This window comes from Saccoglossus kowalevskii, chromosome 9 (assembly GCF_978046115.1).
Source record: "Saccoglossus kowalevskii chromosome 9, keSacKowa6.1, whole genome shotgun sequence".
Classification (NCBI taxonomy): Eukaryota; Metazoa; Hemichordata; class Enteropneusta; family Harrimaniidae; genus Saccoglossus; species Saccoglossus kowalevskii.
Genome location: NC_140649.1, coordinates 6,030,927 through 6,044,076, shown reverse-complemented (window position 1 = coordinate 6,044,076; position 13,150 = coordinate 6,030,927). Strand labels below are relative to the sequence as shown.

General features: G+C 37.2%; 1 protein-coding gene across 1 annotated transcript; it reads right to left on the bottom strand.

Annotated features, from left to right (window-relative positions):
* Nucleotides 1-547: 547 nt before the first annotated feature.
* Nucleotides 548-7,591, bottom strand: LOC144345873 (uncharacterized). The gene is made up of 7 exons (XM_085503572.1): nt 7,142-7,591; nt 4,931-4,995; nt 4,585-4,746; nt 4,188-4,400; nt 3,203-3,392; nt 1,598-1,749; nt 548-1,241 (listed from the first exon to the last, which is right to left on the bottom strand). Exons 1-7 carry the CDS (start codon nt 7,518-7,520, stop codon nt 1,044-1,046), a joined length of 1,359 nt encoding a protein of 452 aa, XP_085359698.1. The 5' UTR covers nt 7,521-7,591; the 3' UTR covers nt 548-1,043.
* Nucleotides 7,592-13,150: the final 5,559 nt, after the last annotated feature.

The following is a 13,150-nucleotide window of genomic DNA, read 5'->3' as shown; positions in this document are numbered from 1 at the left end:
GTGATAGTACTACGACTTGACAATTAATTGGATTCCGTGTTGTACTTACAGCAAGGCGTTTAAAGTTGAGAGTATTTGATTAGTCCGTTACACATAGTACTGGTGATTCTTTGAAATAGGTGATTTTCCGTACAATTGCGAGATCTCGCGAGATGCATGAAAGACGCGCGTCGAACGTCTGCCGCAAAAATCGAACGATTTGATTTTGAACTAGAATTTCTTTATTTCGTAGCTTACATTGACCGGCCGATCTTCGACAGAGGAATATTGCTTCCGAATACCCTTACTTAATCAAATTTGCCTATCATCAAATGTGGACAGCACATTATTGAGCATGGAAATGTCCCCGAAATACTTTCGCGTTTTTCGAATCCCACGCGATGTTTGACGCGACTACGACGCTATGACCTTCGTTAGTCCTGTTTTTTACGTTCGATTTCACGCATAACGCGTGATTCTCGCAGTGAACGGAAAATGGTCTATTAAGTGTTGTCCTTGCTCGCACTTTAGAACCTTTAGACTTTGTACAAAATAGATATTCAAGAAACATGTTGTAAATTATTTTCTTGCTTCGAGAAGATTAATAATGTCGCCGCAATCGTACATATATCATGCTATAATGTCTATATACAATTAATATCAAAATGTATTTCACACGATGATCCCAATAGAATGCCTTGTAAATTCAGATAATTTGTCGTCATGAAACACGTGTTACCACAAAAAAGATGTGGTAAAACTGCAGTATTTAGAAGATTGTGAATGTATCAATCAGAATGTCTTTCTTTTAATATAGGGAACCAATCAATTTACTCGTAGAAGCAGACACTGTGTGCCCTTAGTCTAAGCCAATCGCTGATTTGCTATTTTCTCACGATGACTCATGAACACGCAAATTATATCTCTAAAATATAGTCTTCGTCGTTTGTTTGAAGTGTAGCGGAAAATACTCTAGCGGGCAAGAATGCAAAAATAGAAGAGTCGTAATTTTTTGTCCTTGGGTGTACACAGCGAAATATGCTAGTCACGGTTCCGTGTACGTTTCAAACAGCTCTTTCACCTCCTTCATATAATACGCTGTGTTCTCCAAACCTGTGTATACAACTATCAACTAGAGATAACAACACACCAACGCATATGTCGATGATTTCAAACGACTGTCTTGTGGAATTCACTCTAAATCGCGAAATGAACTGTTCACTCACGGGACGCAGGCGGTCCAACTGGAGAGCAGACGATACCTGTGATGAAACGGAATAAGAATTATACAGTGGTATGCAAAAGTTGGATAGGTGTAACCCATCTCCCGACGAGAAGTGATATAATCGAGATAACAGTTTACATAACAAGAGGAATACATATTAAATAAACCACACCTCTAATAATTATATATGACATTTCTACCGTTTTGGTTAATTGCGTAACCAATATATACCACTTATATACCTCGAAATTTCAGTTATACTCCTTTTGGACTCTCTTATTAGGTTGTATCTATATCTACACTATATAAATTTAAATAAATATTTAATATAAATATATAGTTGTCGTGTTTTTTTCAACACTTGGTGTAACATTTCGTTGTATCCAGTCTCACCTGCGCACCCAGGCTACATTCTCGCGGCAGCTTATTGGTCAACCGCAGGTACTCGATCATGTGACGTGGAAATCGACAATTTCTGAGGTATGGTGATGCCAAATCAATGGTATCACGAAACGCTCTGTCGCTGTCGAAAAGAACTGGGTGTGCTGAAAGAAAGAATATATATATATATATATATATATATATATATATATATATATATATATATATATATATATATATATATATATATATATATATATATATATATATATATATATATATATATATATATATATATATATATATATATATATATATATATATATATATATATATATATATATATATATATATATATATATAGTGTTTTAGTAAGTGTTATGTGTTTGCTTCGGCGAATAAAGTGTCGTATGACAAGATTGTTCCTGCCTCCTGGGGGCGCACTTCCATGGCAACCAAATCATGTTTTATCGAACAAAATAAAAAAATAAGAGAAAACAACCTAAACATGTATGTGAACTTTTCAACAATATTTAACCCTTCGAACGCCATAGTTTGATATTGGTATTTGATAATACACTAATATTATGAGTTTCCACAATAGGTAAAACAATTACTGAATCACTGAATGGATTTGTTGGCAATAAATTGAATCGGTGGATTCATCATTTGTTGTTTCTATGGATGCGAGACCGTGACTGCTAATGGGATGTCTGTTAAAGTTATCCTGTATGCCGAAGAATTGGGAGAAAAACTAATATACGATTGCGAAGTGAATTTTCGAAGATATAATCTATAGTCTTATACATGTAGATGTGAAAACACGGTAACCCTAGTTATGTATGTCATTGTTGCCATTTAGTAGTAAATCATTAAATGTACGGAACTTATCACGAAACGTGACTTATCACGAATCAACGCTAATATACAGGCATCAGAAGTGCCGAAATGTACAACGAAGTTGGTTTTCAACGCATTGTACATTACCCCCCCCCCCCCTTTAAGTATGTCACTGCGGTCATTTCAAATTCAACCCTTAACGTTCAGCGTATAGTAAGCGAAGGAACGTACAGCCTAGGGCAAATTGATATGTAAATCACTTTATCAAAACCATCAATAACACGATGCTACCTGCTGCAATTGGAAGTAGTTTTGTTTTTCACTTTCGAAAGCAACGAAAAAAAATAGGTTTGCCTGCGGGCAATTACAGTTACACTAACAGATCTTGGAACACCGCGTGTTTGCACAGCGCTTACAATGCTCGTCAGAATATACACGGAGCATAACATTTTTATTCTATTCGCCGACACTAACAAGCTGAGGAAAATGTGAAACAATTAAAGTCGTCGGTCCGCGTCATTCTCGATGTGGGTTCCAAGCGACTTATGAAACAAATATAAAATACAACGCAAATATACGAGAACTGTTATTTAATAGTGCGTACCACTAATTAATATGTCTATTACTCCGCATACACTATTTTGCGAGCGCCCATTACTCGTACGATTTGTACTTTACGATAACTCGTAATCCTGTACATGTATATAGAAGCTAAAACAGCGAGTACTAATAAAAACTACTTATATTTATAATGTCGGATTCATAAATAAATATTACCTGTAATGTTTGTAACTCTTGTGTTGTGATCCTGCAAAGCGAGGCCAGTGATCCACAGTAGCACACGGAACTCTAGCTCATATAGATCTTTTATGTGAAGACGTTTCAACCTGCCAGGAATGCGGTGATACTCAAGAAGTCGGAAATCAGGAATGACAAGTGATTCATCTACCCATGCATTAACCGTTCCCTGGAGTCACGTGAAAAGAGCACAGAGGTTGCAATAAATTGAGCGGCATAAATAAATTAGGCGTACTGAAATAAATGAAGTAGAACGTACATATCCATACAGATGTCAAATTAAATATTTCAGTGTCGGTTGCACAAGAGGCAAATGACGTAATCGGTATGCATATAGTGATAACAGACAGTCGCTGTCAGTCTTTCAAATAAAACCGTGTTAATATACGTCACATGGACGTGCCAACGTTTTACGATTTATGAAGCTGTCATCTGGGGCCACATGCAGGAAGGTTTTTTTCTGTATTTTTTTTTAAAACAAGAACACCTTTCCGTTTTTATTGCTCAAACGAGCGTCACAGTCATCTCGCCGTGTCATGATCGACACAGTCCCATGTAACTCGTTTATAAACATTGCTTGTTAACACGAAATTCGTACGCGATGATTGTGACGTTTAAATTGTATGTAATACTGAGTCAAAATCAGCATGCGTGTGAAATGTTGGAATGTTTATGCCACGCATATACTTAGACAACTGGAAACAACATTTCTTGTCAACTAAAAGTTAATTTCTTAGCTGTTGCCATGTAATATTTTGATATTTTATACATGAGTTTGGTATAGCGTAAATAATTGTGATTTAGTATTGCTTGGATTAAATATACATATATAAGAAAATAGGGAAAAAACTCTTGGGGTTTGTGTCCCAGAAAGTTAACACTTTGTTTGTAAAATGCGTGCCCTTGCAATATACTCGTGAACTGGATCTCGATGACCTTTTAAACTTGGCAAAGTATAACGTACCTGCAATAGCCCCTCTTCCCCAACCAAATCTCGTAGTCTTCCGATAAAGATTCTGAACTTCGGTGGCAGCGGGAGGCTTTCAAGCTGCGTTATATTTAGAATTAACCCTTTTGACGGTACAGCGTAGTAAAGGCCGAGTAGGCGATCTAAGATAAACACAGCTATTTGGGACACATGTTTTTCACCGCGAAGATTTTCGTGCAAAGGCGCGACCTGAAATACGAATATCATAGAGAGACGTTGGTCAGATCATTGCCGACGAGCGCCCTCTGTTACAAATAAAATTGTGCTTTTCCACCACCGGGCCCGTCGGACGTTACCTCTTTATCGGTTAGAATATACGAAATATTAATAAAATTAAATTAACCGACTGTGAATTATTTCCATAGCTACAGACCTTAAACCATCCATTTCTATAATGGTGATTATATTTCAGTTTTACTGCGACACTACCAGCTCTTGGATCGTCGCCATGTTTGTAGAAGTCACCAGGTATAAAACGTCCTCTTTCGATCATATTGTACCACTTCTTGTCTGTCATGTCATGCCAACCGCACATCTGTAAATAAATAAATATGTTATATAGTAATATAGTGATTATTGATGTAATGGCCAACACACAGGTTTGCATGTGAAGAATAACTCTGACATTGCAATTCAGTGTTGATTCGACACATATTATTGGCGCATATACTGTACTATAACGACCTCTCAAATATCTGGTGAAATTACAGTAAACTCACACTCATGAACTTTCGCTCAAGTTCCCGTCTCTTTTCTTCTTGCCTTTTCACCAATATCAGTAAATCTGAATTATAAAAAATCAATTCTATGAAGTCAATGGCGTAAACTGTGACACCGTTGGTATAGTTTGGAGAGGGATTCGTGAAAAACAACGAAAACGAAACGAACAAGTTAGTCAACAGCTAGCTGTGGGTCCGTAGCTGGTCTTTAGTCTTTGAGATGTGATTTTAGTAATATCTGATATATTTGTTATTAGATATTAGAATTTGAATCACACAGAAGAGTTATTGTTCCTCCAAACGGTATCGCAAATAAAAGTCGCCAAAAGCTGAATATTTTCTTTTATCATACCATTGAAACTATCACCGATCGATGATATGTGTATTAAACTCTCACCAAAGCGCATGATTTTCTTCCTCCCGGGATTCGGTGCTCGAACCACACGTAACTCCAGTGGTAGCCATTTTTTTCTGGTCGAACGAGGATAACATGACGTCACGATAGATACTCCCGTAATGCCGTCTGCTTTAGATGTATGGGTCTAGTGTCCGGAGTTTTTTGCAAGAAATTTACAAATAAATGTCTGTCCTCGCATGTAAGATGTAGTGAAAAATAGACAACAACAGTAAATACCAAGAGGTCTAATAGTAGCAGCAGATGACCATTTCCTGGCGTGTTATCTGTTTCATTTGCCAAGGAAAGTTCTACCTATAGTGACGTCATTTAGCCAAGAAATTTTGTTCCCGTTCAACCTCAAGAACTGAATGGGGGTCAAAACAACAATTTAAGGACACCAAATGTAACAGACATCATAACTAAAAGACCATTTTTGCAAACACAAAAGAACGACACAAGAAAAGTTAAAGACCCGGCAGCTAGATACAAATACAACAACAAAAACAAATTTGCATTTTTGTTACTACATGTGGAATCATTTTCTAGGAAAGAATTGTACATGACAATTGCCATGCATTATGATAATTAAGGTAAACGCATTTATTTTTTTACTGGATTTGAATTTCGTTCTTTTCACTTATGATTTGAATCCGCTCAAGTAATTCCTCCTGAACAAATACAAATTACAATAGAACGCATTTTATCACTGTCATCCGCAAATTTAAAATCCAGTAAATATGCTCAAAATATAAAACTAGTGAATCGAGTATAAACTAGCAAGTAATGTACTAGCAAATAATGTGCACTTCAATTGTGCGCCCTCGTCGATGGCTACAAATAAACAAAAGATGAGCCGCCATTAGAGGGCGCAGTTCAAGAAAAACGTCGAGGCTCGTACGATATCCTCATTTTTATCATTCTTAGTCATGTGACCCATTGTTCTGGATGTTTATTCGTTTTTGTAAGTTCATACATGTCCTTTGGTCTAATTATAAGCCAGTCACACTTGTATACATTTGCACGGCGTAATTGCTACGTAACTTTGGCACATTTTGTAAACCGCTATTGTAAATCAGACCTTGCACCTTGGCTACAAGTGAGCAGCTTTATCGCAACGCAGCGTCTGTCTGTAGTTGACGAGGAGATTATAAAAAAATATTGAAATTATTCAATTATTGAAATAGTTGTCCAAGGTTCGAACACACAACATCAACAACAGACCGACAGGTAGAGTGCCTAAGGACCGAGCAATTTGTATTTCCGATGCAAGCTTCTGAAAAAATGGGTATTAGAAAGGTCATCTCGTTTACAAAATGCTGACAACAACTATGGCAATTAATCGCATTCCAACTCGTGCAATCATACTGAATTGACCACAGTCCTTCAACTGGGACTGTGGGTATACTTAAATTATGAATAAGCGGAAGGGTATTAATTACTTAGTAAATAAGTTACGGATTGAGGTTTATATTAGTCTGGTTCACAATGTCGAAGTACAGTGGCGGATCCAGCAAAATGTATTGAGGGGGGAAGCTTCGCTTAAGATATACGGAGCGAAAATCGCAGAAAAGCTATGCGTAATCCAGATAATATGAATCGTCATGCGTTTGGGGGGGGGGCATGGCCCCCTCTCCCCCCCCCCTCTGGATCCGCCACTGTCGAAGTATGTGCCCCTAACTAACTATGATTTAGATATTTGGGGATGCCTGCCAGAGAAGATACCGTATTAAATAACGTTGAGTTGTTATTATTGTATTCACCGCTGACCGGGAACTTTGTCGCGCTGGCATTAAATATTAACACACTACTAGTACCTCGTTTACAGCTTCCGTTGAGGCTTTCTAGAAAGTCATACGTAATCAGGTAATCCTCGTCATTGTACTCAGTTTCGTCTGACTCGGTTACCGGAATCGTGGGTTGTTTCTCGGACATACCCCCGATGTCAACGGTACGCTCATCTTCGGGTGACTGGGAAGCGGATATGTGGTTTATTGGACGATGAATGGTTGGTGCTGCGGCGCGTGTAGTCGTTCTATGGCCCAATGGTGACGAGTCGGTGTTATCCGTTTTATCGTGCAATTTGTGTGTGGTATTGCTGTAGAGAAACACTGTTTGAACACCCAAGAAAAAAATCACAACTCCCAGTATCACATATCCAATTCGTCTCAAGTACGCACGACGGATTGCCTTCATAATGACTATCCAATGTTGATAATAGTTTGAGTAATGCGTATATCGGAATATAGGTCTGTAAAAAAAAAACAAAAAAAAACAAAAAACATTTTTTTAGCAGAAATTCCATTTAACTAACAACATTACCAAATTAATTACAAAACATTTGCCAATACAAACCAATAATGAGAAATATAATGAGTGTATCATCCACAAGCATTAACGACCCCGGGTCAAAGTTCACTATATTTTTTCTATTACTATAGCCAAATATTCAGTAAGCTTGACAAACTTGTAATTTCCTAGTGTTTTAAAATACCCTGGAAAGGTGCTTCGGTGTTCATAAGCAATTAATATTTCCATGCAGTAACGACGCTTTCGGTCGAATTGTGTTAGCGGTTGGCGTAATGTTACCACCAACGGATCATTTGGCTGAGAAAGCTTGGTATTTTTTCCAGATTTGCAGAAATCTTAAAAGCCTGTTTCTCAACTTGTTTCTTTATTTCAAGCCGTGCGCGAAATGGGTCTCATATGAACAAAGAGGGTACGTTACTGAGCCTTAACTAAGTGATTTATTTAGTGATTGATATTGGAGAATTGACTAGTGCACGACGTCACACCCAGATAAAAACGTTGAAACAAATTACAATATTACATTTACAAATTACGAGATTCACTGTCAATTAGACGTCCAAAATACATTACAATACATCTACAATAAAACTCCGACTATGCAATGTTTTTATTTCCCATTATCATTTTAAGTTTCTTAACTTCTGTCAAACGTGTGAAATAATTTATTTGCTTTCTGGCTTCCTCATTTACTTTCCCTGCTGTGATATTTTCGGTGTCATATTATTTCTTTGTTTTATCGCTTCATTGAGTTTACCATTGATTTCCCAAATAATTAAAGTTCCTGGTTTTATTTCTTTACCCTTATGGAAAAATGTGTAGTCACTAGCACTTATCAGTCGGTTAGTTTTGTTGAAGAAATGTTTTTCTGTGTTAACCGTTAGCTTTCATCGCTCTGTGTACACTGAGAGATGATCTAAACAGTTTTCAGACCCGATTAATGTCGTCTGCATATAAAAGGCATCTGACAATAGAGGATATCATAGACAACCGGAAAATTCCCAAACTTGCTCCGATGTACGGGTGCACGGTAACTCTGTGTAACCCATGGATTTTTTTCAAAGGAATTATTCACAAATGTTTTAAAAACAATAAGAAAATGTACTTGAGTAGTATACCTTATACTAGATATATACGCTCGCTGCTATATTCATAGCAATGTAGGACTTCGAGCTGATCACTTCTTGCAGGTATACTTGTGTCTCTTTTGACAATAAATATAAATAAAAAAGTGTTGATATAGGCCGAACAAAAGTTTAGTGCACCAATTGAACATGTCGAACGGAAATGCATGGTATATAGTATGATGTTATTACGAGGATACCGAAAAGTAAGCACGAAGACAGTACAGCAGAAGCATCGACCGACGCTTATGTGCGTAATAATTCCATATTTGGAATTTGCATTTCCTAATATGGTAGGATGAAAATACCCCATGAAATTCCGCAAAATTACGACACGCTGTAACTTATGGCGTTACGGTGTCAGATATAATAATGGCGTTTATGAAATGTACATGTTGTTAGGGTAGATCTTCGTCAAGCTAAACCTATTGAAATTACGATAAGACTATGCTTGCATCGGTCAATTTACACGTCGGTATAATAATAATACAATACAAAACAACCACCCGAAAATCGTATTGTCAAACTTGGCGAAGCCGATGAAGCGACGCCAATGTTGACATTGACCTGAGGCTCTAACAACATACTTCGAGCAGGCGGACATTGACCTCGGACGATATACTGCGAAGCTGAGTGCGGGTTGACAATGAACTGTTGTCAGGATAAATTCCCCTGCATGAAATACCTCATTGGTCAATGGATACATTTTACTGCAAGAGAAGATAGTTGCCACAGCGATGGAAATATCTTATACGTCGCATTGCTGGAACAGATTCACGTGGTTATAGAAACAAAATACAATATTCCCGATATTAATATTGATTGCTTAGCAAGCAAAACGGTCGTGAAACAATTTTCCTTTTGCAATAACCATTGCATTCCAGAAAATTTTAGGTCTACATCCTAACTACAATTAATTATCTAGTAACTCCAAAACGTTGAAATATTGAGCCAAACTAGTTTATGGTTATTGTGATTGTGATTGCTGACATATATCATGTAAAGTAGTTTTTTATCAATGAGTTTATTAGTTAGATTGACAGTTACGAGCTTTACGTTAGGGATTAATCGTGTTTTATTGTAGCTGTGATTGCAGCTGTGATTGATTTTCCCACAATCCAATGCACTCTTCTAAAGGATATCAAGAGTACGAGTTTTGACCATGGCGCGACGTGCACTAACAACCGCTGGTGACTCCTTTGATACCCTTCAATCACCAAAGAAATTACATACATACTTAAAACTTGGGAACGTCTGAGTGTGTACTCATTGCCTTGCCCAACAGTCGCCATCTTTGTTCACATGTTGCACATACACATGTTTCTGTTTTCTGATTGGTTATTACTTACATCGCGCACTGTACTACACGGCAACGCAATATAACAACATTTAATGGCGTTTTATAAATTGTGTCAATATATCTTTTACTATCCGGGAATATCAAATAAACATCGCCGCCTGTGCGTTATTCGCGGTATTGTAATTTCGCATATATCACATCGAATGAAAATAATTGCTATCTCTGTGTATATGTAAGAGTCTCTATTAAAATTATACTTTATAAATATAAACATCATGTTGGCATATATAATAATGCACAGTATCTAGTAATTAATAATGACCACACAGAGATGTTATTCACTGCAATGAGCAAACAACATAATATAATCGACATCAAAATCCCTTTTGCTGTTTATCTACGCACACTTTACAAAATGATTCAAACAAAGCGGAGATTAACAAACAGAGACTGACTATAACCAGCATGCACAATCAAATGTTTGATATACATTTATCATTGATCCAATTTCTAAAGAGTTTTAATGCGGATCGTCCAAAAGTACACGAATTAAATTATAGAGATGATTAAAATTCAGTACCTTGTTGAAAAGCAACCTCGAAGAGTACAGTTATATTCCAGTCACGACAGAGGCTTCTAGGCGTTTCGTGTCTTGGTCCAAACTGCAGCTTGCCCAGACTTTGACCTTTGACCCGGCTATCTGTTAAACAATATATATTGCTGTCAATTAGTTTGACTGACATCACTTATCATTATAACGCCAGTCACAAATCTCTGGTTATCTCTGGTTATTGTTTGATAATCTGATATGAATCCCTGTCTGGCAAACTGACATTGACTTCATTAAACCCAACTGTTCATTACACATTGAAGACAAACGTACATTCTATATTTGATTCTCAATACAGGTTATATATCAATTATACCATATGAGACGAATTGCTTTGCTATTGGCCTGTTTCCAGACGCATGACACGAGAGTACATCAACAGCCACATTGAGAATCGAATAAGGTGATTAACCTACGTGACATTTACTTGGCATGCCAATCTAGCCGGATTACTCCCCAATGATAAATTATTGTAGTGTAGTAAAAATGTCAAGTACAATTACAAAGTTCGTATCAATTCGGGTAAATATGCAGTGAAAACACACCACAAAATATAATGTACACTTAAATGATGTAATGTTGCTGTCAATATTTAGAAAAGTTTAATTTGTTCCCACATTTCATAAGTTTGTTTAATTTGAACCAGTGACCATATATTTATATCAATGAAGATCGCCTTGTCAATCAAATAGATTGACAGTTGTTATCGAATGTATTGATACAGATAACATGGTAAGACAAGTGATGTGCATGATCTCCCATATTTTACCCACTTCACCTACCAGTTCTTCGTCTGGCACCATTTCAGCACACCCTTTGGTAATGACAGCCTTCATAAACATATTGTAGTCTTCATGGTAATGCGGATCTTTGACAAATCTTTTCTTTAATTGTCTCACCCGTTGCTCTATTACCGACATGTTATCGGGCATTTTTATGTCATGTTGTCGAAATAGTAAAGGTACCTAGTAGTGACCATCCACATGTTGTCTTGTCAGCCATCATATCCATAAACCTTTTATCTTCTATATATATATGTTTCTGGTTTATCATCCATTGTCCTTCCACTGAAATCGTAATTGAAGTATTCAGCTAGTTGTTCATCTGCCTGGGAACCAACTTGAATTCTGCTCAATGACACTGTTGTCAAGTTGTCTTGTTCAAGATCTACAGCCCTTTTAAGACAATACTCTTCGGATAGCATATGGTCTGTCATCTTTACTGTTGGGAACTTCCCATGGTTTAAATGTATTGTCAATAAGTAGACCAATGTCAGCATCAATGTTCACATCACGTAAATGTGCCCATCCTGCTATGTCTTTCTGAGTTAGAATGTCTTTCTTCGACACTGGAATTTCATCCTGAGTGTAGGTGACTGGAAGTGGAATAGCAATATCGGCAACTTTCAACTCTTTGACTGCTGTCTTATTTTTATCTGTACAAAACCCCGCGTCACTGGGATACACCAGTGGATTTACATCTGAGCAATACTGGCATGATTGCTGGTATTCTGACAGGTTCTTTTGCCTTGGCAGATTTACACCTGACATCAACTCGCCCAAAAAGGTAGTTATTGGTCTATTTCCAGTATAACTGGCACTTTCTCTCTCTGGTACAGTCTTTGACCAAGTGGTCTGTTTTCTTCAAACAGCCATAATACAGTCCCTTTGATCTGATGAACTTTGTATGCTTTTGCAGCAAAACTTATACATCTTGCTATGCTATGGGTGTTTTTTCACATAAAACACAGGTAGTACTGCAATTCTCTACTTCAGTGCTGACTGCAAATGTTGTATATTTGGATTTTGGCACTGCCTTCTTGCTACTCTTTGCACTTCTTTCCTTTGCTACCATATAAATCACCAAATACCACATTTGACATCACCTTGGCTTCTTCGTTGACGTATTCCACCAAATGGCCGTTCTTTGAGTATACCGTGCGTTTTTCTACGCCGATGTTCTTTCATTTTGTATGGTAATTTGTCAACCAGTATTTGCAAGTTTCGATGATGGTCTAATTCTTTCAGATGTATTTCACCTCTCATTGCATTATCACATTTGGTCAGGAATAGTGCAAAGTCATTCAGTGCAGTTTTCTCTTCTGATGTGACATCTGGACAATTTCGCCCTGTACTATGTATGATTTACTAATGACATGTGGATTCCCATACTTTTCTTGCAGCAACTTTCGAGCTTTTGTATATCCTTCACTTGGATCCAGATATATACAACTGGCTACAATTTCTTTTGGCTCGCCTTCAGTATACTGTTCCAAAAAGTCCAGTCTATCCTCAGGGTTCTCTGTTTTAGTCTCAATCCCATGTTTGAAAGCGCGTATAGATGCTTTATATTTCTGCTGATTAATGCCTACAGTTCAAAATAGTCATTTTGACTGACCGGAGTCTATGGTGGGTAATTGAACGTAGTAAATTTTGCTCTTCCATAAAGCAGCAGTTCTTCTCTTCCAATAATCGAAAATACACTT